This window comes from Crinia signifera, chromosome 5 (genome assembly GCF_055691185.1).
Source record: "Crinia signifera chromosome 5, ASM5569118v1, whole genome shotgun sequence".
NCBI classification, from domain to species: domain Eukaryota; kingdom Metazoa; phylum Chordata; class Amphibia; order Anura; family Myobatrachidae; genus Crinia; species Crinia signifera.
This window is the reverse complement of record NC_139221.1, coordinates 108,351,285-108,378,026: the sequence shown is the minus strand read 5'-3', so window position 1 is coordinate 108,378,026 and position 26,742 is coordinate 108,351,285. Positions and strand designations below refer to the sequence as shown.

Here is a 26,742-nt window from a genome sequence, read left to right as displayed (position 1 = left end):
CTTCAAAAGTGATAAAATGGAGAGTGATAAACAGCCAGCCAATCAGCTCCTACCTGCCATGTCACAGACTGTGTTTGAAAAATGTCAGACAGGAGCTGATTGGCTGGCTGTTTATCACTCTCCATTTTATCACTTTTGAAGCTTAGAGAATCTGGCCCTAAGTTTGAAAAATTTCAGGCAGGAGCTGATTGGCTGGTTGCTTATCACTCTCCATTTTATCACTTTTGAAGCTTAGTGCATCTGGTCCAAAGCATGAAAGGTATAGTATGAAAGAAACAATTGGGAAATTTAAAATAAATAAATAAAATTACGTCGACCTATCCGTGTGTCAACAATACATGTCGACCTTTTTCTTGTGTCTACCTGCTGACCTTGTGCATGATAAGCTTTTATCAATGTGGATTTTGTGCATGTCAATCTATTGTCTTTCGATTTATCATCCGGATCTATAATCTGTCTAGTGAGTTTTCCGTGCAAATCTCCTCTAAAATGGCTCCTGAAGAGAAGACTACAGATACACAATGTTTTCCCTCTAGTGGCGGCTTTGAATGACAGCGCTGTGCCGGCGTGAGCCTGGTGTTCCGGTTATGCAGCTGCCCATGTGGAGATTAGTCCCGTGTACGGGGAGAAGTGCAGGGTGGTGACAGTACTGGGAGAAAGGGAGGGCCATGCTGTAGCCTCCATGGGGTAATAAGCAGCCGCTATGGATGCAGCTGTCACTGTGTTACGCAGACTCTCAGTTGCCGGCAGCAGGAGGCAGCAGTTATGCTGTGTGCTGGGACAGGCAAGGACTTTCTGCTTCCTCCTCGGCCAAGGACTTCATAGGAGAGGCATTACTTGGGTGCCCGCACAGGTACACAGGAGACAAGGGATCCCCCCACACTGCAGTGAGTGATTATACACCTATAATAAAGTGTATGTTAACTGTGACTTCACCTATAATAAAGTGCATGTTACTGTGACTTGTATCATTAATGTGGGTGCGATTATAAAACACTACTGATGGGTGGCAATGGCAGCATGAAAGGTTATTTTCTATTACTTCAGGCACATACTGTATACAGTAAACGAACTCACTGACTCCAAATGTTATGTGTGTATGGTTTATATATGACAACAAATTGTTTTTGTTCGGTCATGAATGGATATTCTCTATACTTGGTGGTTCGTGTAGTTAACAATGTTGTCCAAGTTCTTCCATGAAGAGAGAAGCATGCATTGCATAACTAATATATTTGTGTTGTGGATTTATCATTGGAGACATCCATCTAGATTTTAGAGCAGCAACTCAGATTCTGCCATCAGCACATCATTTCATTTGTGCTTTTCTCTGTATCCTAGAAGTGAAGTGAAGTGGAGCTGTTGCCTAAAGGAACCAATCAGATTCTAGCTGTCATTTCATAGTTTTTGCTAGATAAATAACCGAAGTTGATTGGTTGCTTAACCAACTTCCCCATCTTATCTTATTTATATATTTATTTACAGTTTCTAATATAGCACAGCATATTCCGTTGCACTTTATTATTGTTATTTATATTTTAACCCCTTAACGACGCAGCATGTTTTTGCCTTCCTGACAGAGGCCTTTTTTTCAAATCTGACAGGTATCACTTAAGTGGGGATAACTTTTTTTTGCTTTTACTTATCCCAGTGATTTTGAGATTGTTTTCCCGTGACACATTGTACTTTAAGTTAGTGATAAATTTTGGTCGATACAGTTTTTTTTTTTTGTGAAAAATACCAAAATGTCGTAAAAAAAATGAACATTTTGCAAAATGTTACATTTTCTGCTTGTGAGACAAATAATCATACCACTCAAAATAGTTAATAACTAACAAAGACCATATCTATACTTTATTATTACATCATTATTTCAACCTGCTTTTAATTTTTTTGGACACTAGGGGGCGGCAGAGTCAAAATTATGCACATCACACAGTAAACGCTGCTTTTGGCTGTTCACGTTTGAACAGCCAATCGCAGCGATCGCCCATGGCGGGGGGCATCGCTGCCCCCCCTGGGCAATGAGGGAAGATGTCTGCTGTCAGGGACAGCAGACATCGTCCCTCTGTCACCGCGTCCCTAGACGCGGTGACACTTTGAAGTCATGACGTACATTTACGTCATGTGTCAGGAAGTACATCCCGACCATGACGTAAATGTACGTCAAATGTCGGGAAGGGGTTAAGATAACTTTTACTATATGACCATGTATATGCTTCTTTCAGTGCATATTATTACACCTGGACACATGGGGTGCAATTTAATAGGATGAGAGATTCAGAAAGTGAGAGATTTGGTAAGAAAGCTCCAGTTTTTTTTAAAGTGGCAATCATTTACACTGCAAAACCAGTTTGATTTTGAAGTGTAAATGATTGGCGCTTTTAAAAAACTGGAGCTTTCTTACCAAATATCTCTCTTTCTGAATCTCTCATTTTATAAATTTTTACCCATGTTCTCATACTGCCCAGCTCTTATCTTACATCATTAATCTTTTGGACCTGCTCCTCCAGTTGACCACCTGTGTGTTATCCATTTGTAGCCGAATTGGTAAAGTAACCTTCTACTCCTCTAACCCCATTTTTCTTGTGAGACGGAGTGAACTGAATCATTGAAAAGTTATGTACAATATTTTCACAACACATCCTAAGTTGATGCAAAACAAACTAAACGTTTGATGCTGCCCTACAGCGTGGTTGGTTGCAGCTGCTTTTGATTGTTTTCATCATATAGTTATTTATATTCTGCTCATTCCAAACATTATTAACTGTCTACTTGTTTATTGCCTTCTTTAGTGCTGAATACCCCCTCACAGCCCGTGTTGGAAGTAGGTATGGCTGTGTGTGAGCCACTATTCACACACTCCAGTTAGGTATCCACATGTGATGGGTCCTTCCACTCATACTGTATGTCCCCTTCTGCCTCCATATAAAAGTAGCAAATCGCATTGACTTGAAGATTCTGTCTTCCTTAATGACAGAGAAAACTATGGTCCTGATGTAATGAAGTGCAAATGTGGTGGCCGTTCGAGATGCTGGCGGAACTCAGAGGTCTTCTAAAGGGGCAGCCATATACAAGGAAAAATTATGCCTTGAAAATGATTGCCTGTTTTATAAAAAAAAAATCCTAGTTCGACTGGCTTCCCTCACGGCGGCCAAACTCGTATTGCATTGCATCAGGCCCTATAAGTTTGTTCTTGTAGCAGAGGTATCAGGGGCATAAGTAGTGGTATGTGTGTCATCCTTGCCTGATAACAACTCCCTTCAATGCAGCCATTTTAGTGGCAAACTGCATTGTTTTTAATGATCTTTATTTCAGGGACCATCGTGCCAGGCCGTAACATGCACAAAACCATGTACACTGCAATATAGATCTCACTTTGAAGAAAAACCCCACCAAATCGAATTCTCTCTGCACGTTACATCTGCCCCACCTGCAGTGCACATGGTTTTGTCCATTTGAGAAGGAATTTGCCTCTGAGAGTGAACCAGAATAAGGCCCAATATGCTTATAGCAAATTACTAAAAAATGGTACTTGTTTTCCTCCTTTTGCAGGTCCGGTATATCGCTATACACAGACTGAAACGTCCCAAGCCACATTAGCGAGCGTGGCTCCGGTATTTTCTGTGGTAAGTTATAAACTGTTCAAATGTCTTACTGGTTCATAACATGATGGATCCAGCAATCCTTGCATGTTAGTAACTACTAACACTAGTAACTACTACATTTCAAGGACATTTTTACCAAAATCTTCAGTGGTGTCTAATACACCACTATTTACCACTAGCCTTGCAAATTTATCTTTTGTTTTGCAAAGGGACTTACCAGTCCCTTTGCAAAACAAGAGATAAATTCGCAAGGCTAGTGGTAAAAAGTAAAAAATTATATCTAAAAAACTAAAATATAATAAAAATTAAAATATAATAAAAATTGTATCTCTTTGTTATTAGATACATTATTAGTTTGGACACTTAGCAAGTATATAAAAAAAATCACAATAAAAATCTTTAAAATTTAGAATTTAAAAAGCATCTTTATTGAGCAACTTTGAGTCTGGGGACTAAGAGTGCACCCCACCCGAGTTTCTTTCTTCTTTTGTTTTTGTGTCTAATACCACTGCAGATGTGAATGCCCCACTTTAGAACACCATTTTAGTCTTTTTGTGCTGCATAGTACTTATATCTTAAGTAACCTGTGGACGTTGGGACCGATTCTGGTTCACACATAGTGAACTGAATTCAGCCCCAGCCCGATGGTCGGGGTTTGCGCACTCGCTGGGCGGAGGGAGGGACGGTGGCGGTGCTGGGACATGTTAAGGCCCAGCAGTTTATGGGTGTCCCTGTGAAAACGCTGGATGTTCCCATGGGTAATGCCTGCCGGGGTGGGTGGCTGGCGTCTGCCCTGTCTTCGTCCCAGCAGCCGCAAATATAAGTCAGTTGAAGCTGACTTACATTTGTGAGTGCAGGAGAAATCATTCAGTGGTCAGTGCCATCAAATGATTTCTCCTGCTGGGGACACATGCAAGGGGATGTATCTTCCTCGTATGGTTGCGAGGGGATATGGCGGTGGGGGTGTACATTCGACGGGGCGGCGTCACAGGGACTTGATAAGTGCGGGCTTCGCAGCGTAACGAGTCATTCAGAATGAGCCCCTTTCTGTAGCATGCCTTTACCCACTGCTTTGGCATTGACAAGCATTTTCATTAGAATATTACTTGCATTAAATAGATCGTTTTAGGCATTTCTGGTGCATTTACTTTTGGGGAAAAAATAGAAAAAGCATTCTTCCAAAAACACAGGGTACAAGATTATGTTCATGATGACACTTTGAAAGAATGATTTTTGGTATTAGTATGTTCACAAGCATTTTACATGCTGTAAAAAACCATGTACGTGTAGTGGCTTGGTGTAGTGGCTATGAGCTCTTGTCTTCTAACACTGTGATTTCTTATTACAGATGAAATTTGACAAAGCAGGAAATATAACGTCATTTGGTAAGTAACATATTCATTTACAGATCTCTGGCAAGTTTTTACGACAATATAAGTTCTCTTGATTTATAGGATTGCATCAGAGTTTGATAAAATAATTATATGTCAGTAGCTTTGTTAAAAGTGTTTACATGTTATTCAGTGATTGCTAAGCTGTGGTCACCTCCACAGTATTTCTTAGCTTCTATATACTTCGCACGTATTTACCTGTATATACGTTGGGTATATGACAACCAGTGGTCAGTAAGGGCCTTATTTAGAGTCCATCTGAAAGTCCGTTGAATATTTCTCTTATGGGGCCTACACACAGGTGGGCAAGATGTACTAAGCCTTGAAAAGTGATAAAATGGAGAGTGATAAACCTCCAACCAGTCAGCTCTTACCTCTCAGTTTTTCAAACCCAGCCTGTAACATGACAATTAGGAGCTGATTGGCTGGTGGTTTATCACTCTCCATTTTATCACTTTTAAAGCTTAGTGCATCTTGCCCAGGGAGATTTTCCTGAGCGATCTAAGGGCTGCTAGATCACTTGCCACACAGCGATGTGTGTCTGGGCCAGTGTTCTCCTGTAAGAACACGGGCTCTGACCGGCGATGTAACTAGATTTGTCCAGCATGCCAGATATTAATCGCTATCGCTATGGGCCCCTACACAAAGCGATATAGGGGCATTTTCTAAGCAATCTAGTCAGATTGCTTAGAAAATGCCCTGAAGTCGCCGTGTGTGTAGGCCCCATTAGTTTGATGATGTGCATATTCGCAATCTGCATTCTTTACCATCTCAGTTATTTCTTCTAACTACTTACAACTTGGGAACTGGGACCCAGGATGGTATGGGTGTGCAGTTGCAAGAAGTGGGCATTCAAATGACAGTAAGGTTTGGTGCGGGCATGAATTTGAATAGTTCAAATGAAATGGCCACAACCTGCTAAAGGGTAGAGTTGCATGTGCTCTGCCCCTGGTGTAATGATGATGATGATGACTGTATACCATTGGCTGCAACTGATAGTTTTACACAAATAAATAGTGCCTTTTATGCAGTTGAGGTTAGGGAAGCCTACACACACATTTTAAAGGGATGCTATAATAAATATATATTAATCTCGTTGCTTCTGCTTTGCTAAGCGTTTCAGTTGTACCTAGCGGAATACATGCAGCATGTCGGCAGTCCGGATGCCAGCAGTAGAATTCCTAGTGCCGGAATCCTGGCATCCCGATAGTCTGTATGCTGGGGCTTGTTAGCCTTAGGCCATAATGGTGGAGGAAGGTGGGTGTTAGGGTTAGGCACTAGGGGGTAGGGTTAGGCTGGAGAGAGGGAGGGTTATGCATCCAGCAGAGAGGATTAGGGGTACAAGGTAAATATGCTTACCAAGAACCTATCGAGATTCTGACCATCTGGATGGTGCTGTCAGTCTCTTAACCGCTGGTATCCCGATGAATAGCCATCCGTATGTATTCCCACCATTCGGGTATTTATTATCTGCTCTGTGTGGCTATTAAGTGTAACGTGCTTCTCTTATGTACACATCTTCTGAGTGTACACTATAACCATGCATCCAATCTGATCTCACCCAAGTCAAGTTGACAAGAGAAAAAGTTGCAGGCAATGAGAGCGTGTCGTGGTTTGAGTTCTGCTTATGCGAAAAATTAAAAAAGGGCCTCACCCCCCCCCCCCCCCCAACTAAAGTAGATGTGTAGTCTATTTTGACGGTGTCCAGTTATTATTTTTGACTTCTGAAGCATGTTTAGTTTGTGTAATGTGTTTGTGCTGTAATAAACTCAATGCCTTCTATGTATCAAATGTGATTTGCTTATTAGTTTGTTTTTTATTTTTACAGAGAGAAAAAAAACAGAGTTATATCAAGAGTTAGGTCTCCAAGCACGAGATCTGAGGTTTCAGCATCTAGTGAGCATCAACTCCAGAAACAACAAGATTATTTTAAGAATGGAGGTATGATTAACTGTATGACTTAGTAATAGACTGATGCTGATTTTCCTATTACCTGTGATCGCTGATCATGGGTAACAGCCTTGCCTATGCTAATTAGCCCCAATAATCCAGCTCGTGCCACAGCTGATCAAGGATTTGCCAGAGGTAAGAGAAGCAAAAATCCCTGACGCAGCTGAGATCGGGGCTGTAGCTGGGCAAAAACACACAGGTTTCACTGAACAGGTGTGTGGTTCACAGCGAAACGGGTCTTTTATCAGGCAATGCAATAGGATAGCCGATATCAGTGAAACGTTTAGCAAAATAGCAAAAAATTGCCAGGGGTAATTGGTTAATTATTTATTTTTGGTTAGTTATATCCTGTTTTTTTCACCGTTTGCATTTTCCCTGGTAATAGTTTTAGCAGTAGCTACTTTCACTATACAGAATTCATTCCTAAAATGTCTTTTGTGTGTACTTCAGTAATCAGGAAAACATATCTTCACTAACTTCTATTATTTTGCTGTTTTATGAATTAAAAGTTGGCTTTACTGTCACAGTGTAGGGTATATTTATCAAGCTTGCAGAAAGATAAAGTACCAACCAATCAGCTCTTAACTGTCCTTTTTCAAGCAAAGGGCCAAATGCACTAAGCTTCAAAAGTGATAAAATGGAGAGTGATAAATAACCAGCCAATCAGCTGCTACCTGACATGCCACAGCCTGTGTTTGAAAAATGTCAGACATGAGCTGTTTGTTTATCACTCTCCATTTTATCACTTTTGAAGCTTAGTGCATCTGGCCCATAGTCTGTAAAATGGTAGACAGAAGCCGATAGGTTAGTATTTTCCCTCTCTCCAAGCTTTGGAAAATCTAACATAGTAAGGCTGAAAAAAGACGTTCGTCCATCGAGTTCAACCTATCTAACTTGTAACTACTGACTTGAGTAATTCATATCTATAGGATTCCCTTAGTGGCCAAAAATGCATCCAATTTTGATTTAAATTCATTAACAGTAGTTGCTGTAATCACCCCCACCGGCAATGAGTTCCAGAATGTTACTGCTCTAATGGTGAAGAATCCTCTTCTTATTTCAGTAGTAATTTCTTTTCCTTGAGCCTCAGTACATGCCCGAGTGTCCTTAGTATACACCTGTTAGTGAACAAATCATCTCCCAGTTCCATATGATTCCCAATCCTGTATTTTAACATAATCATATCACCTCTCAGCCTCCGTTTCTTCAGTGAAAACATATTCAGCCTGGTTAACCTATCTTTGTATTCTAGTGATTCAAGACCTTTTACTAGCTTAGTCGCCTTTCTTTCTACCTGTTCCAATTCATTTATGTCCTTTTTAAGGTGCAGTGCCTAGAACTGAACACTATTCCAAGTGTGGTCTCACCAATGCCTTGTAAAGAGGCACTATCACATTGGCATCCCTTGAATTCATACCCCTTTTAATGCATGCCAGTGTCCGGTTTGTTTTTGCTGCTGCACTTGAGCAGTGTGCACTATTACCCAATTTTTCATCTATGATGACCCCCAAGTCCTACTCTACAGCAGAATTCCCTATAATAACTCCATTTATCCTATAAGTAGCTTGTTCATTGTTGTTCCCATAATGAATTACTTTAAATTTTTCAACGTTAAACTGCATTTTCCACCTTTCCACCCACGTTTCCAGTTTATTTAAGTCACTTTGTAGTGTTTCCACATCCTCTACTGCGTTAATTTCCTTACTTAATTTTGTGTCGTCCGCAAATATTGCAATTTTACTCACTATGGGCCTTATTCTGATTCACTCCTTCTGGCAAATTCCTTCTTAGATGGACAAAACCATGTGCACTGCAGAGGGGGCAGATGTAAAATGTGCAGAGAGAATTAGATTTGGGTAAGTTATTTTGTTTATGTGCAGGGAAAATACGGAAATTAATTTTTGCACTGCAATATAGATCTCACTTTGACGTAAAACCTCACCCAAATCTAACTGTCTGCACAAGTAACGGTACTTATGTAGTATCTGGGCGTCCGATTTAGAGATCGGATCGCATCGCATGTGACCAAATCGTATGCGATGCGATGGTCAAGATTTTTCCATAGGATTCAATGTTAAAATGGTCTGAGTCCATTTTAACATAGAATTCAATGGCAAAAAGGGGTCCTTTTCCTTTCCCCACTATCCAAGTGGGCATGGAGTTGGATATAAACCTGTGGCGAGCGTAGCGAGCCACCGAGCCCGAAGCGTGGCGAGCGTAGCGAGCCACCGAGCCCGAAGCGTGGCGAGCGGACACAGAATACTTTTTAAGAAATATGCGTCCCCTCGCGGGGCTCGCTTCGCTCGCCACGCTTCGGGCTCGGTGGCTCGCTGCGCTCGCCACACTATATAAAATCAACTCTATGCCCACTTGGATAGTGGGGAAATGAACAGGACCTTCTTAACATTGAATCCTATGCAAAATCGCATCGAATCGCATCGCATCTGATTGTATGCCTTAAGGTAAGGCATACAATCACAAAATCGGCAGCCCAGATACTACATAAGTACCCAAGTAACATCTACCCCACCTGCAGTGCACATGGTTTTGTCCATCTAAGAAGGAATTTGCCAGAAGGAGTGAACCAAAATAACCCCCTATGTCACTTTGAATATCATTAATAAATATGTTAAACAAGGTGGGTCCCAATATTGATCCTTGCGGGACTTCACTTTGGACCTTACCCCAACTGGAATGTATGCCATTTACCATCACTCTCTGTCCCCGATTGTGCAACGAGTTTTTAATCCAATTGCAAATTTTATCCCCCTAACCCTAAATTACCTAGTTTCATTAATAACCTTTTATGAGGCACTGGGGGAAATTTACTAAAGGAAATTTGTAAAAAAAATAGGTGTATTTGTATCCAGAAATACAGTTATTTTTTACATCTACTATCCCGAAAATATGGCAATTTGTAGTCGTATTGATGTGCTATCAATACGAATACGAATTGCCGTATTTTCGGGATCGTAAATGTCAAAAATAAGTGTACAGATAGCGCCGGGCTTGTCGTTGCTGGGGATGGCGGAGGACTCGCCACCCGCCATCCCCCGCCCCTCGCCATCTGTATGTCGGAAGGGGACGCGCGTGCACGAGGTGCACGCGCGTCCCGTTCCGACGGTGCCTTTCCCCGGGTCCCCGCCGGCTTCCCCGGGTCCCCGCCGGTCCACACCGCCCCCCCGCAGCCCCCCGCAGCCCTGCCCGTCTCCCTGAAGCTGGAGACGGGCAGGACTGCACCCGCCGCGCCGCCTCGCCGCCCGGCTATTGAGACGCTCGTGCGTGGGAGACGCACGAGCGTCTCATTCAGCCAGAGCGCCAGATTGCTGGCGGATCGCCAGGGACACGGTCCTGGCGCTCCGCCAGCAATAATAAGGCCAGCTCCTGTATTTCTGGATACAAATACACCTATTTTTTACAAATTTCCTTAAGTAAATTTCTCCCACTGTGTCAAAAGCTTTAGCGAAATCAAGCAGTATTACTGTACATCAACAGATTTGCCTAAATCCAGCCCCCTACTGACTTCCTCATAGAAGCTAATTAAATTAGTTTGACATGATCTATTTTTGACAAACCAATGCTGAGCCTTACTTTTCACTTTCTCCTGTTGTAAGAAATTTTGGATACTATCTCTTATTATTCCTTCTAATATTTTCCCCATAATGGATGTAAGGCTGACCGGTCTATAATTTTCAGAGTTACTTTTGCTGCCTTTCTTCCATATTGGTACTACGTTAGCTATGCGCCAGTCCCTTGGTACCATCCCCGAGTTTATTGATTCCCCGAATATCAGATCTAATGGTAGTGCTATGACAGAACTCAATTCTTTTAGTATAACATATCTCTGCATTGACTATATAGTGCAGATCTGCACTATATAGTCAAAGTTGTATGCAGATCGCATGCATGCCGTGCGATGCGATCCCAATGCGTTCAGATCGCATCGGGGTTGCATCGTACGGTCCTCGCACCGTGTGTACACAGCATTACTATAGCTTGAATTTATCACCAGAGAAATAATTGTTTCCTTTATTATTGTGTTGCAGTTCCTAAAAGCAGTTATAACCCCAGAATATCTTTTGATGTTGGATTACCGGAACCTTCACCTAGAGCAGTGGTTCCTCCGCGAACTTGCCCCTCAGCTAGCAGGAGAGGGACAACTAGTCACGTACGCCTTGCCTTTTGAATTCAGAGCCTTGGAAGCAATCCTGCAGCATCGGGTAAGGGAAGACAATTATTCTAAATGTCTTTTGTCGTTCATCAGAATTAGCTTTATTGACCAGGTATACTTGCATATACTTGGAAATTGTTTTCGGTTTGCTGTGCAACAGCCAGGTTGGGAACAAGTAAACAGTATACAATATAAACAGGTGGGGTAACACATAAAGTCATACAGTCATACAGAAAGATATTCCATGGGGACACAGTGTTAAATTATGTGCGAAGGGTTATGGCGCGACTAGACTGTGAGGTGTTCAGAAGTTCACATGACAGAATCTGATTGTGAAGTTTCTTGCTGGTCAACCAGTATACATCTCCCATATGGGGCATACACCCGTTGAGATGTGTGCTTAATTTTTGTGCTAAGCGGTATAGGATAGGTGATTTCCCTTGAACTTTCCGGTGTCTAGATCACACACACGTGGAGATGTGTGCTAAGCGATGTGTGTTAAGTTTAAAAAAAATGAAAATGTTATTTTAAATATCAGATCGCTATCGCTCATACAGTATACATGGGGCGATTTGAACTCACTTGCTAAGTGATCTAACTAGATTTGACTACTTGTGCTAAAGATCTGGGCTGGCATGGCCCGTGCATTGCCATTGCTAGAGGGTGTATACACGGAGAGATTTATGCTTAATTTCTAAGCAATCTAGACAGATCACTTAGAAAAGAGGCAAAATCACCCTGTATGTATGCCCCTACAGGTAAATTTACTAAAGCATCTAAAAATGGAGAGCGGTGATGTTGCCCCTAGCAACCAATCAGATTCTGTCATTCTCTATCATTTTTCTATTGCATCCTAAATAATGATAGACCATTTCTGATTGGTTGCCATAGGCAACATCACCTCTTTCCATTTTCAGATATTTTAGTAAATGTACCGCTTATTGTGCGATTTACAAAAGTTCCCTTCTTTGAAAAATGAGTGACTAGTGTCTTAATCTTTGTAAGCAGTGTGTTTAATATGTTTTTTTAATGAATCCGTTAAAACTCCTTCTAAGGGTAGATTTATTAAAGCTTCTAAAACAGACAGGTAGATGTGTTACCCAAAACAACCAATCAGATTGCAGTCTAAAAAATTAATCTCTGGTTGTCTGTTAGAATCTTCAATGAGTGTATCCCCTAGGTATTTTACTGTAATAGTTATTCCGAGATGGAAGTAGTGACCCAAAAGCAATAACTGACCTGAGGCTTCTGATTAGATAAAAATGAAATCACTGCTTGCCCTTTCCTGCAATACATTGGTGTACTTTTTGCTTATTCTGAATATTTTTATTTAGATTGGCAATCTTCAAGGCAGACTTCAGTATTTGCAACCTCATATCTTGGAAACATTGGAAGCTTTGGTGGATCCCAAACTCCTGTCAATAGACAGAAGTAAATTGCACATTCTGCTGCAGAGTGGGAAAAGGTAAATCCTTTATCTGAGTAAATAGTTTTTCCTCCCTTAGCTTTAATCATGCTGTGGTGCATGCAAGGGGGTGTTTCTAAGTTCCCCCCAAAACCCTTTCTTTCCATCAGATAACCTAGCTACAGTGCCGAGCAGAGAGGATGGTTCTTATTGAGCCGAACAAGGGACTGAGAGCTGCTGTCTCTGCTTAGTGCAGTTCATTTTGTTGCCACTAGATGCCTCCATATCCATTGATTCATCTCATCCACGGGAAGGTCTGATCTACTTCCCACAAACAGGCAACTAAGGAGAGACAGGAGCAGTTGGCACAAAGAGAGCGTTGGAGATTCTTGTGCAGGGATTCCATAGAATCCACTGTGAAGCCACTGTCTGTATCTAGCTGTCTATATAGCAGGATTTTCATAGAGCCCCTACCCCCTTACAGATCATGCATTCTCCCTGGTAGTGGTAGATACAAGATATCTGTAAGTTTCCCAGGCTTGATGAAACAGAATATGACCATTATCAAAGCATTGTATCTCATTTTAATATTTTAGTCTTTCAGAGTTGGAAACCGATATTAAAGTTTTCAAGGAGACCATCCTGGAAATACTGGATGAAGATGAACTAATTGAGGAACTGTGTCTGACCAAGGTTGCTGCTTGTCAAGCACTGTGCGTATTTCAGAATTAAATATTGATTTTAATTGGGGAAAGTAGGGCGTTGATAGGGGGTAAATTACTTTTTTCATAAAGTTATGCAGCAAATAGACCAGTATATCCGCATGTTTTGACACCATTGGCTATGACTCTGTTATTAGACAATGTGACAAGCAAGCACAGAGCCGGCCTTAGGCATAGGCAAACTATGCAATTGCCTAGGGCATTTGGAATGCCTAGGGCCATCAGCAGCTTCTGCTGATTAAAATGTTATGCAACATGCCTATATTCTGTGTGTGTGTGAGGATGAATCTGCATATGAAATAGTGTATCCATGGAAATCACTGTAACATAGCATTCCGTATGCAGGTACAGCCACAGTCGCACACAGAATATAGGCATGCCGCATATCATTTTAATCATTGGAAGCTCCTTGTGTGTGCTGGTCATAACAATGCAAATAAGATGAATTTTTAGCAGAACTGGCCAGGAGCTGCATGGCTTATTGAGTCAAGATGTATGAGGAAACCTCTGTATCCAAGCAGAGGCAGAGGTCACCGTCTTAGCGACTGTGCGAGTGGGTTGCTTGTGCATATGTGTAAGGGGCATTATGTGTGTCATGTATAAATGCATTAATAATATGCGACATGTGTAACAGGCATTCTGTGTGTCATGTGTATAAGTGCATTAATAATGTGCAACTTTTGTGTAATGGGCATTATGTGTGTCATGTGTATAAGGGCATTAATAATGTGCAACATATTGTAAGGGGCATTATGTGTGTCATTATGTGTATGAAGGGCATTAATAAAGGGTGGCATAATGTGTAAGGGGCATTATGGTTATAAGGACATGAAGGGCATTAATAATGTGTGTAAGGGGCATTACTGTGTGGTATTATCAGGGGTACAGAGAGAAAGGGGTAGGGGGTACAAATTACCCAGGCCAAAGTCTGATGGAAGGGCCCAGTGGGGGCACTGGGCCCCCTCCCCTTAAGTGACAGCAGCAGCTGCAGCTCTTCTCCTCTGCCCAGCACACACTGCTTTGTGCTGGGTTGCAGTGTGGCCATGGAGGTGCTTAAAATACAATATTTTCTCAGGATTTTTTTCTAAGGGTATAATGTGAATAATGTGAGGAGTAATGTATATAAGGTAAAGTGGTACTACTGTGTGATGTAACATGAATAAGAACCACCATCACATGATATAATGTGAATAAAGTTGCACTACTGTGTGGCATAATTTGAATTGGGGGTACTATTGTGTGGCCATGCCCCTTCCCAGCAAGAACACACCCCTGTTTGGGCTGAGCACCGAATGTGTGCACTGTTTCTATTTAAAATATTGCGGGTAGGACCACCAAAATGATGACTGCTATGGTGAGACTCGATGGTGCTGGGAAAGGAGAGCAGGGTCAGAGGCGGAACTAGTGGCGGTGCTAGGGGGCACCAGCCAAAATTTTGCCTAGGGCGTCATTTAGGTTAGGGCCGGCTCTGAGGAAGCACATGCACTGGATCAGATAAAGTCTGGGTCTTTATTTTTGTAGCAGGTGGACAGCTTACCAGGTAATCAGCACAGCATGAATGGTTACAGCATTGCAGCATACAGGTGTCACAGCATAGTACAAATACTTCAGAAAGCTCCAGTGGTCCCTACTGTAGCCCACAACCCAGCCTATCACCTGGGCAGCTATTCCACCATCAAGAGCAATGACCCTCTGCCCTGGAAACCCTTATATCAGGAGAACACAGGTGCTGCTTAATCAGCCCCAACCCAGATCACATCAATTCGGAAACCTGGACTGGATCTAATTTTCCTGTTGCTGATCTTGATTTTCCTCATGTAGAAATATGCTGTATCTGCCACAACATCTTTACAAAGACCCCTGGAATTGCTTATATTGGGGATGGTGATTACAATGGCACAAAACTTATTTTTTGCTGGGAGCACTGTGGGCTGAGGAACCTTATCTGAATACATTTAATTATAAAGTGGTACTTTGGGACCATTTTTCTTTGCACAAGCTGTTATCAGAGTCTCATTTAAATGACAAACCATTCACAGTATGGGTATCAGTTAGAGCAGTGGTAGCCAACTCCAGTCCTCGAGAGCTACCAACAGTTCACATTTTCCAGCCCACCCAGCAGGTGCGCTAATTACTCCACCTGAGTTCCCACATGCACCGAGCAGGAACACAACGCCTGCATCCCCAGGGGAACACCCACTGATTTCATGTAGATGTCCATAAAATGCTGGGCATTCCCCTACAGAGCCCCCCATCTCCCCTTCCCATGTGATACTCGCTGAGGGCGTTCGCACAGTGGGTCTGCACATGTGCAAATATGGTCAAGCGCAGACCCCCCACAATCAGAATGGGGCCAAATTTGGCCCCTACTGAGCCACAATGAATCACCCCCTGTCTATGAACTCATAACTCTTCTTATATCTTCTATACCCTGCCTATGTTGATGACTTACCCAAAAAGTTAGATTCTGCACTGGTCTGACCCTAGCGATATCCATTCATATGTAGCACAAATATGTAGTACACTAGTAAGCACGCTTGAAGCGAATGCTTTGAAAGCTAGTCTGCTACCTTGTACAAACATGCACAAACACTTGCCTCTGTGTTTGCATGTGTGATAGAAAGATATGTAGTTTCACTAACTGCCAACAGATGGCAGTGTTTCCTAGACATGCGGACATTAGTGTGTGTGTGTGTATATATGTGTGTGTGTGTGTGTGTATATATATATATATATATATATATATATATATATATATATATATATATATATATATATATATATATATATATATATATATATATATATATATATATATATATATATATAGAAAGAAATTGGAGAAAAAGCGCAGATATGAGCAAAGTGTAAAACAAATTTTACTAAAAGTGCAGGCTCACATACATCATAGATAACAGCAAACAGCTTGCCACAGTGATATCCAACACGGTGCACCAACGACTTGAATAGCCGGGACCAGCCTTTTCGCCGCCGGAGGGCCTCCGTATCTGCGCTTTTTCTCCAATTTCTTTCTACATGTGATTGGGACAATTAAAGCTAAGGTCTAGCTTTATTTGGAGAGAGCTGCACTACATCCTGACCCAAGGACGCACTCCTATTTTCTGAAGCTTGTGGCTGTGCGCAGTCTGGATCTACATTTTATATATATATATATATATATATATATATATATATATATATATATATATATATATACTTATTTCTGGGTTAGATCCTGTGCATTGATTACTCCATTGTTGGTGCTTCCTAGAGTTACAGATTTGAACACAATAGAAGGCATTTGGGCTCTTGTTTAAAACATATTTTACGTTCTGTTGAGGACTTGTTGGCTTTTTCCTCCGAATAAGTTATGTGTTTTCTTGGGGGGGATATTTTCATAGCAAATGAAAGGATTTGCTTTCGGTAGTTTGACTTCCTTCCATGTTAATTTATGTACGCAGTGAAGACAGCAATTCCAGGATAGATCATGGGGAGGAGATGGAGCTTCTGCTGGAAAACTATTACAGGCAAGCAGAAGACCTTGCCAATGTTGCCAGAGAGCTGCGAGTGCTGATAGATGACTCGGAAAGTGTTATTTTCATTAATCTGGACAGGTTGGTTTTTATACTTACTTTGTGCTAGTGTCCAGGAAGCAATACGTTTACTGGAGCAGTTCCTATTGTGTACGTAGTAATGAGCATTGTGTTGATTTACCAGTCACCGTAATGTGATGATGAGGCTCAACTTGCAGCTGACCATGGGAACCTTCTCGCTTTCTCTCTTCGGTCTCATTGGAGTGGCTTTTGGCATGAATTTGGAATCTACTTTTGAAGAGGTGGGTGTAGAAACATGATTTTCCTTTAGTGTCTACTGGGTTATAGCATTAAACTGAATTATTTTCCCTTAAAGCATTTGCAAATAGCCTACTCCAATCATTTAAAAATTGATGATCATATAGTGTTGTCAAATATTAAAAAGATCTGTAATAACTAGGGGGCTAATTCAGGAGTGGATGCAATGGTACAGCGGCTGCGTCTGCAAAAGCCATAGGAGGCATTCCAAGTAAAAAGATGGCCACTGCCAGCTTCTTTGATCCGCTGCTGTGTCCAAATATTCATCATCGTATCAACCTCCTGAACATCTGAACATCCCTGTACGAGGGACTATGTAAAAACCGGACTAAACCCCGGACTGCCGGACAGGACATCAAAATCTGCAGTCTGGAGCTTGTATACGGTCCGGGGGTGTCCTGTCCAGGGGTGTCTTGTCCGGGGGGGTCCCTGTGATAGCTATCACCAGGGACATGGGGGAGGAGAGATTACAGCCTCCCCGGGTGGTCCGGACCGTCCGTTTTTTGCTACATGCCCGGACCATACAGGGAGGCTTTATTCTACCCCCCCTCTACCTGGTGACAGGTGTGACAGGCAGCCCCCACGGACAGGACACCCCCGGACAGGACACCCCCCGGACCGGAGGCTACAAACTACAAAATGCAGAGTTTGATGTCCGGTCCGGGGGTTTTGTGTTGGTCTGGTTTTCACCCATACCCCTGTACGATGTCTGGCAAAATCACCTGTCTGGGACTAATGAACCTGCATCCAAGAATGTAGCCGCTGGCTTCAAAACACCCAGAAAACAGGGTCAACATGCCTCTTTTTCTGGAACCCTTCCCATTTTTGCCCCAATTTGCCAGCAGCCTAACTGTGGAGTTTGTATATTCTCCCTGTGCTTGCGTGGGTTTCCTCCCACAATCCAAAAATATACAGATAGGTTAATTGGCTTCCAACAAAATTAACCCTAGAGTGTCTGTGTGTGCGTGTACATGTGGTAGGGTATATAGATTGTAAGCTCCACTGGGGCGGGGACAGATGTGAATGTTAAAAAATATATATGTATTCTCTGTAAAGCGCTGCGGAATCTGTGTGCGCTATATAAGAAACTTAATAAATAAATAAATGTCCGTAATGCTGCAGCTTTTACACATTGAAACCAACATTGCAGGACCAGATCTGCACATGTACAGTATGGGTCCTAAATTAAACCTTGGAGATTTATGTGATCTCTAAATCGGGCATAGGTTGTTTATAGGGATGTGTTCTACACCCAACGGTCTACTGCCAGGAGTTTGGCCCTGGAATTCAGACACCAATGAGGACGCTAAATTAGCAGGGTGCGATAGGGTTTGGCTGGGAGATGGGAAGGTTAGGGTTAGGCACTTAGAAGGGTGGGTTAGGGTTATGCTGCGGGCCAGAGGGATTATTTTTAGGCAGTGGAGATTACGGTTAGGTTGCGGTGTGTGTGGGGGGGGGTTAGGATTAGAGGGGTAAGGTAAGGATACTTTCCTTACCCCTGTCAGCATTCACTCCTTCAGAATACCAACATCTGTTTCGGAACACCATCATCCCGACTGACAGTTATCCGTATATGTATCCTTATTTCTATAGTGGTTTTCTGTTCTTGTACGTTTTGAGGTAATCCATGTTCTCTGCTTTGACAAAAGAATATTATCTCATTTTAACTATTGACTTTCATTTTTTTATTGTTCTTTAGGACCCCCAAGTATTTTGGTTTGTTACAGGAGTAATGTTCCTGGGAAGTGGCTTAATCTGGAGACGCTTGCTATCTTTTCTTGGGAGACATCTAGAGCCATCCAAGCCACCCTCGGTACGTTGTACTGATTATCAGCTCTTCTGTCCAGCAATACACTGTTTAAAAATTATTTAAGTCTTTAATTGTTACAAGCATTATACAATGATGGTTTTGACTTTTAACATGCTTAAATCTGTCATCTGAGTTTAAAGTTTAAATTTGTGGCTCCTATTCATTGTAAAAAGTAGTGGTGTAGTAGTCTCAGTATGTGTTAGGTAAGTGTTGTGCATCTCCTACAATCACATCCTAAATGGCAGATCTACTGTGTAGGGTCTGTAACAACAAATTTTACAGGTGGGGTTTTTCATTACTGTGATGCCCCATCACAGCTGTTCCTGTTTCACCAACCAGTTTTCTACATTCTGTCCAGTTGATTGATTCGAGACCAAGCTTTCACATCAGCTGCGTTGAGTGGGGCGGTGTATGCCCCAATATACGCAGCCTGAATCAGGCCCAAAATACCTTAAGCCTGGGGGGGCAAGTCCAGAGCACTGGCCCATGAGTAACAGCGTTTGGCTGAGAACCCCCTCCCTGCTCCCCCTGTGTAATAACAACTACAACAGCAGGACCCCACAGGCTGCTCCTCTACTATAATAATAAACCAGGACACCACATGCTGCTCCCCCTGCATAAAAAGTATAGGACACCACAGGCTGCTCCCCCTGCAGAATACCCGGAGGACACCACAGGCTGCTCCCCCTGCATAACAGGACTGAAGAGTCAGGACACCACAGGCTTCTCCTCAGTCCTGTTCTCCCCCTGTACAGATGCTGTTACCTGAGGCAGTGAGGCTGAGATCTACACTGCCACCGGACGGACACCGAGGCTCCGCTGCATACCTGCAGCACTAGCAGGGGGAAGGTGGATGCACAGGACGGTGCCGTGTGATGATCGTCACAGGCAGGCTGCTTGCTGGTGCTCCGGCCTCTCGCCCTGCCCTCTAGCGTCCTCCTGCACTGTCTAGACATGTGGCCTATACTCACTGGATGACCAGGCGGCCCTCAATACTAATTGATGTAGCGGGCAGGACCCAGTGCTGGAGGGCTTGGTGATAGGAGGGGCAGGGCCCAGTGCTGGAGGCCTTGGCTATAGGAGGGGTGTTGCTACTTCCTCTAGTTCAGGAATTACCTGTGGTGCGTGCCGCTTTTAATATCCACCATGTGCATCAGCGGTCTTGCAAGGGCGCTGCATCTTTTAGGGCCGTGATTACACCTCCTTGCACTCCCAGGCCACTAGATGGGCCTGGGTATTTCATACAAGTCTCTCGTTTTGGCGCCCCTGCAGACCCCACATTGCAATGTATAAGAGCAAAGTTGGCAATGACACCTCCGTCAAATCGTGTCCCAACATGGAGAAGAGCTTCTGCCATACCAACTAAAACGCCAATTAGACATAGCTATTATAGCCAGCTCAAAATAGTTCAAAATAAAGGAGACTACTGCGTAAATACAGTATATTAAAAATAGTGCTCACCTACATACATGTAAATGTCATTTTTGTTGTAAAAATGTGATATAGGACCGGATTTATGCTCACGTTTGACACAGATAAATGGAAAATCTGTGGCTTTTACTGCACCTAGCAGTTGAGCATACACACAGCTCAGTGGGCTATTCTGAAGAGTGGTGGTAAACCTGACAGTTTTTCCATCAGATTGTAGAGCGGTATCCTCATACGTCAGTGCTGCAGGTCCACCAAACAACCTCTCAGCATTCCAGGCCAGCTTAGACTCTGCTAACCCAAGGGCCAAATGTAATAGGGTGAGAATTTCAGAAATTGGGAGAGTTGTCCCATTTTTTTTTTTAAAGCAGCAATCAATTACACTGCAAAACCAGGTTGATTTTGCCATGTAATTGATTGCTGCTTTTAAAAAAAATGGGACAACTCTCCCAAAATCTCTCACTTTCCTAAACTCTCACCCTATTACATTTGGCTCCAAGTGTCTTTTTTTTATTTTTTTGACAAAAATAGCACCTTGGTTGCAACACAATGCCACGAGAATGCGTTGATCAATGTAATATGCAACACTTCTGTATCTGTGTGAAGTTTTCAATGTGCTTCCTATATAGCAGGGATGGCCAACCACTCAGTGGCAACGAGACAAAAAAATATGTTCTGGTAAGACAAAGAGCCGATCCCATGCAAACAAATGGGCGTGGCCTAGCTCCCACAAAAATAACTAAGACGTGAGTGACTGCCCTAATCATGGGAGAGCTGCGGGTTGGCCACCCCTGCAATATATACCCAGTGTCACATACTGAATTAATCAGCATGGTCTACTGGTGCATCCTATTGCAACGAAGACTCATTTCTGCCTCCTCGTGTTGTAATTATTCAGATATGTCAACTCCTCTTCCACTGATTTATATTTCTTTGTCACATCCTCACTATACTATACTATACTATACTATACTGCATTTGGAAGCATGGGTCTAAATTTTGTAGATTTTTATTTTTTTTCTTCACCAGATTTTAAAGAGGACATTTCCTCTTAATGGAAGAACAGATGCAGCAAATGGGCACAAGGTGTAGGCTCCAGGTCAGAGTGCCATGGACGTTGGACATCACTAAATGGACTACTGGTAAAAGTCTGTTACAGATACTTTTGCTAACCATCGGGTAACACGTTTGCACATCGGTGTGACGGCGTATTAGCCATGTTTGATGTGTGGAAATAATCAGAAAGCTCAGGTTTTATTATGCTTTGGACTGACCCTGAGCATCTCCCCTCCTCCTCGAGGACCCTCATTTATAGGGTCTCCTCTGATAGGATTTTGATACTATACACTTTATAACCTCATTCTGTCTGTTTTGTATGCATTTCTCTGTGATCTGAACAACTGGGTGTCAGACATGCCACTGAAACATTTGGTTACTAGTATTACACTGTGTATTTCGGAGTATTTAGTAAGCATATATTATGCAAGCAAACAGCTGTTCCTGTACAGCAATGGTTCCCAAACTTGGTCCTCAAGGACTTCCAACAGTGCATGTTTTCTAGGTCCCCTGACAGATTGACAAGTGAAATAATTTAGTTTTACCTGTGGATCTTTTAAAATGTGTCTGAGTAATGTATACACCTGTGCATCTGCCAGGTGACCTAGAAATGGTAACTGTTGGGGGTCCTTCACTAGGTTTTGGAACCACTCCATTCCATCACTTCTGTATAATAAACACCTTGGGTCATTCCATGACCAATCATCACAGCTTCTAACCCAACCGTGTAAGATTTCCAAATGAAATTTGGTAGGATGATAGAAGACCTACATTTACTTTCATATGTAAAACTAGTAAGCCTGCATCAAAGCAAATGCTTTGAAAGCTATACCACACAGATTTTGGCAGGTTTCCAAGGCGCTAGTGGTCTCTATAAACTTTCAGGATGATATAGTAGTAGATGATTTAGTGATATAAAGATGATAATGAACCACATTGACATAAACTCGTACCAAATTTCTTTTGTTTATGTAATGAGTAGACTATTGCGTTTGATTGAGAGACAACAATTTCTCACCAAAGACGGACTTCTCCTTTTACTCCTCCTCTGATACGTAGTATCTCAAAAGGATGAGAAAAACATCATGGTGCAGTATGTATACTTTAATAAAATACAATTTAAAACAAAGGTACAGAGATCAGAATCATGGGACTCGCACCATTTGATTTTGCCCACAAATGAACGCAGACAAAATAAGCAATAGATGTTATCCAAAACAGGCGTCCCTGGATGCTGGCGTATGGTAAGAATTCCCAAGAGTCCTCTCCCTGCCTCCAAACAGCCTTGAGCTTTGAAAGCTAGTCTGCTACCTTGTGATTGCCCCTGTGTTTGTGCATGTGCAAGAGAGAAAAAGATGTAGTTTCACTCGCTGCCAGTGATTTTAGCCCTCAGGGATACACAGTGTTCATGCACTGTGTGTACACACAGTACAATTTAGCCTACAATTTTGACTATATAGTCAAAATTGCATGGTGATCGCACATGTTTTTTAACCTTGCGATCCCGATGCGCGCTCCCATAGAGCACAAATCGAAGCCAGATAGACAGGGCTGCATTGACTATATAGTACAGATTTGTACTATAAAGTCAAAATTGCATGCATGTGTTTTGGCTTGCTGTGCGAGTCGATCCTGATGTGATCCGATCGAATAGCATGGCTGTCGACCGTGTGTGCACACAATAATACATACATAATAAGTACATGATAATATTTTATAATATTTCTGCTTTTGATTATTATTATGTATTTATTACCAGTCTGAACTTCTGTACTTTAATATGTTGTTTTGCTCCTGTTCCCAAAGGCATCCCAAAATGAAACTTATGGTTTTGTACACACAGTGCGATAGCCTTGCAATTCGATTGGGATCGAATGGCATGGCAAGACAAACGCACGCATTGGATTTTGACTACATAGTCATCGCTGCACTGTCTATTTGGCTATTCAATTTCAGCTGAGCTGGAGCGCGCATCAGCATCGAATCGGAATAAAAAGCTTAAAAACATGTTTGATGTCTATGCGATACAGATTCTATTTTGACTATATAGTCAAATTTGAAGGGTAAATTACACGGTGTATACACAACATTAGACCAAATAGATATTGTATTTAACTGTGTGACATACTTTATGTACAAAAAAATGAAACCTAGATTATTTTTTTTTATATATTTAAGGTCAAAGGTCACATCATGAGATCTTGAAATGTAGATGTAAATCTAAAACTTTTTTTTTTAATGAAAAATATGGTCCCAAGACCAAGATGAACGTTCTTCCACATCTAGAAGCAAAGTTATGTTTTAGTTGGCATAAATGTAAAAAAAAATTTGTCATTTGTGCAACCCTTTTGCATGAATACTGTCTATCACTGAGGGCTAACCTTTTGTATATTAAAGTAACATCTATCATCCTACCAAATTTCATGAAAATCTGAGAATGTCGGGTTGAGAAGTTACTTATTTGTGGTGATTTGGCATGGAATGACCCACCTTTTGGAATGACCTGTATGCATTCATACACACACGGCTATGTACCAACATCTGTATAATGTGCAAATACCTGTGTGTATGTATTTATATAGATATCTGTATAGATATATTCTATTGTATTTATCTATATTGCCAGTGTGCCTTGACAGTTTAAATACTTTGCTTCATTATTTTAAAAAAAAATTCTTATTCGGTGGATTACAGTAAAAAATGTTGATGTTGATGATGACGTTGCTGCCTTTGTAGGGATGCATATGGATGACCGGCGGTCAAAATACAGATGCTGGCATCTCAAAGTAAATATAAACCTCCCCCTAGTGCCTTACCCTAACCCCTGTACCCTGCCACCTAAACTTTACCCCACCCCTTAACTGCAGCCTGAACCTATTCTCCCCCCACCCCCACTTTAAGTGCCTAAGACCTGACTTTCTCTACCCAGAGTCTAACCCTAAGTCCCTTCCCCCCTTTCCCAGTCCTGACCATCACCCACTCTGCATACTCGCCGATCAGAATGTCAGCTGCCTGAATTCCAGTGTTTGCATCCTGAACCTTTTGGCACGGCACCGGTCTTCTGAAGGCAGTTTGACCTCTGTGATGCTGCCTCCATACAATGAAACTAGGCATGTATCCTCATTTCTATCTACCAAAACAAGGATGGAATCCTTTTTCAGATAACCATCATCAAATGCAATATACATAGTTACATAAATATACTGTGAGTGTACAAATTAATGACTAAAAACTCTGCAAGCCAAATCAGGTTACTTTTTGTTTACGCAATATGTTCTTTTGATATGTACTGTGTGTATGTGTGTGTATATATTGTAATTGATGATATGAGCTTATGGGACTGATTCTGTGTTGGGTATTCAGCAAAACATAGCAAATAATGCTTGGTATACACTAGGCCAGTGATGGCTAACCTTAACACTCCAGCTGTTGTTGAAACAGACATCCCAGCATACCCTGCATTAGTTTTAGCATCGCCAAATAGTAAAACTGTCGCAGGGCATGCTGGGATGTGTAGTTCAGTAACACCTGGAGTGTCAGGGTTAGCCATGACTCCACTAGGCAATAGATAGGTTGACAGATTAGCCAGATTACTTATCTACTGGGACACCACAACCTTTTTGGTTGGGAGAGGGGAGAGCTATCATTTCAAATAGCACCCCTACATCGAAAGTCCCTGAATCAACTGGACTTACCTGCCACACCACCTACCCGATGACAGACCTCTATATATACAAACACATCTTTATGTAAAGAACAGCATACAGTAGAAGATATTCTAGGGAGTTCAGATAATATTGTATTAGAAAAAAAACAACAACATTAAGAGGCCCATTTACGGTTTCTTGAGGTTTAGACTCGATAATAGAATTTCCTCTACCTCCCCATGGCAGCTGCACTATGGGTTCTTCCCCTCATTAGGTAGGTCTGGAAAGGAAAAAAAGACACAACACTGCCCCTATATAAGGACCGCCCCTACAGAGGCTCCGTGTCTTTTTTTCCTTTCCAGGTAGAGGAGGCTTACCCCACAATGCTGCTACCTTCCCCGCTGCCTAGTGCAGTTGGGGTTTAGGCAAAAAGAAGGCTACCCGCTACCTAGAGTAGTTGGGACACCTGTCTGGTGAACCCCCCTCCGCTAAAATGTGGCTGGGGGTTATGGGCGAAATCCCCGCAAACATACCTGCCGTCTGTCCGGAAACACAGTGAATGACAGCAGGACTCGCGCGCCATGCTGCGCAGCGTCTCTCCCTTCACACGGAGCACGAGCACAGGAAGCGCCGGAGGCGACGTCAGACGCGGCGTCTGGCGTCAACTAGTGCATGAGGACGCGCACGGAGCCGACTTATGGGGAATGTGAGGTCATCAGGGGGCGCAGGGCGCACCTCTATGACAAACAACGCCAGGACTTAAAATGGCGCCGCAGACAGCCGAAAAACGCTGCTGATACTCACCAGACCAGACTGACACCGGGTAAGGCTCCAATGTTAGCTTGCTAACGGAGCACTATACTGCAATATTATCAGGCATTTTTTCTGATTACCTTATCTTGTGCTACAGTGATTGCAGTTATGGAGGATGATAAAAAGCAGCAAGGAAAATCGGGGTAAGCCAAGAGGAAAATGAAGGGAATGCATGTGAATGGACAGCATTAAGCAAGGGCTTATGTGTTTACAGGTCAGAATCAAGCAAGGATAAACTGGAGTGTAAACAGAAGCATAAAAAATTACATACGCCTAAATGCTCGGTGTGTGATGCGCCCCTGCCAGAGAAATGCAAGGGCATGGTGTGTGATAATTGTAAGAAAGCCCCCATAATGAGGCCAGAACAGATGGCGGACCTAGTAGCCATGTTAAAAACTTCCTTAGCAGACACCTTTGTTACAAAGGAAGATCTGAAGAAGGGATCACACAAAAGGCCCAGGGAACCACCTTCCGAGGACTCTGACCCAGGGGAAGGGCCCGCTATTGATCCACAAGAGGAAGTGGAAGAAGGGGAAGTGACACAGGAGAAAGCGGAGCTGGATTTTAATCCAGATCTCCTTAATAACTTACTTACTCTAATAAACAAATCACTCAGTATTGAGGATCCACAAGAGGAAGGGAGGTTACAAGACCTTCTCTTCAAGGATAAAAAGAAAAAACCCAAGTCTTTTCCCCTATCCAAACCACTACAAGACATAGTGGAGGAAGAATGGGCTAGTCCGGATAAGAAAATAGCCGTGCCGCTTAGGGTTAACAAGATGTACCCATTTGACACGGAGCAAGTGAAGAAATGGGAGACGGCTCCCAAAGTAGACTCAGCCATTGCCAGACTGGCAAGGAAAACTACTCTACCACTTGAAGACGCCAAT

The 26,742-nt window shown here is 42.4% G+C and overlaps 1 protein-coding gene across 1 annotated transcript; it reads left to right on the top strand.

Annotated features, from left to right (window-relative positions):
* Positions 1–540: 540 nt before the first annotated feature.
* MRS2 (magnesium transporter MRS2) lies at positions 541–21,719 on the top strand. The gene is made up of 11 exons (XM_083187839.1): positions 541–887; positions 3,556–3,629; positions 4,957–4,993; positions 6,828–6,940; positions 10,996–11,169; positions 12,455–12,585; positions 13,122–13,238; positions 16,709–16,861; positions 16,965–17,082; positions 18,798–18,911; positions 21,366–21,719. The coding sequence occupies exons 1-11, from the start codon at positions 704–706 to the stop codon at positions 21,426–21,428; spliced, it is 1,278 nt and encodes a 425-aa protein (XP_083043965.1). The 5' UTR covers positions 541–703; the 3' UTR covers positions 21,429–21,719.
* Positions 21,720–26,742: the final 5,023 nt, after the last annotated feature.

Coding starts and splice junctions, on each gene's coding strand:
- MRS2 (XM_083187839.1), top strand. CDS start 704: ATGGATGCAGCTGTCACTGTGTTACGCAGACTCTCAGTTGCCGGCAGC. Junction 17,083..18,797: donor TGGAATCTACTTTTGAAGAG/GTGGGTGTAGAA, acceptor ATTGTTCTTTAG/GACCCCCAAGTATTTTGGTT. Junction 18,912..21,365: donor AGCCATCCAAGCCACCCTCG/GTACGTTGTACT, acceptor TTTCTTCACCAG/ATTTTAAAGAGGACATTTCC.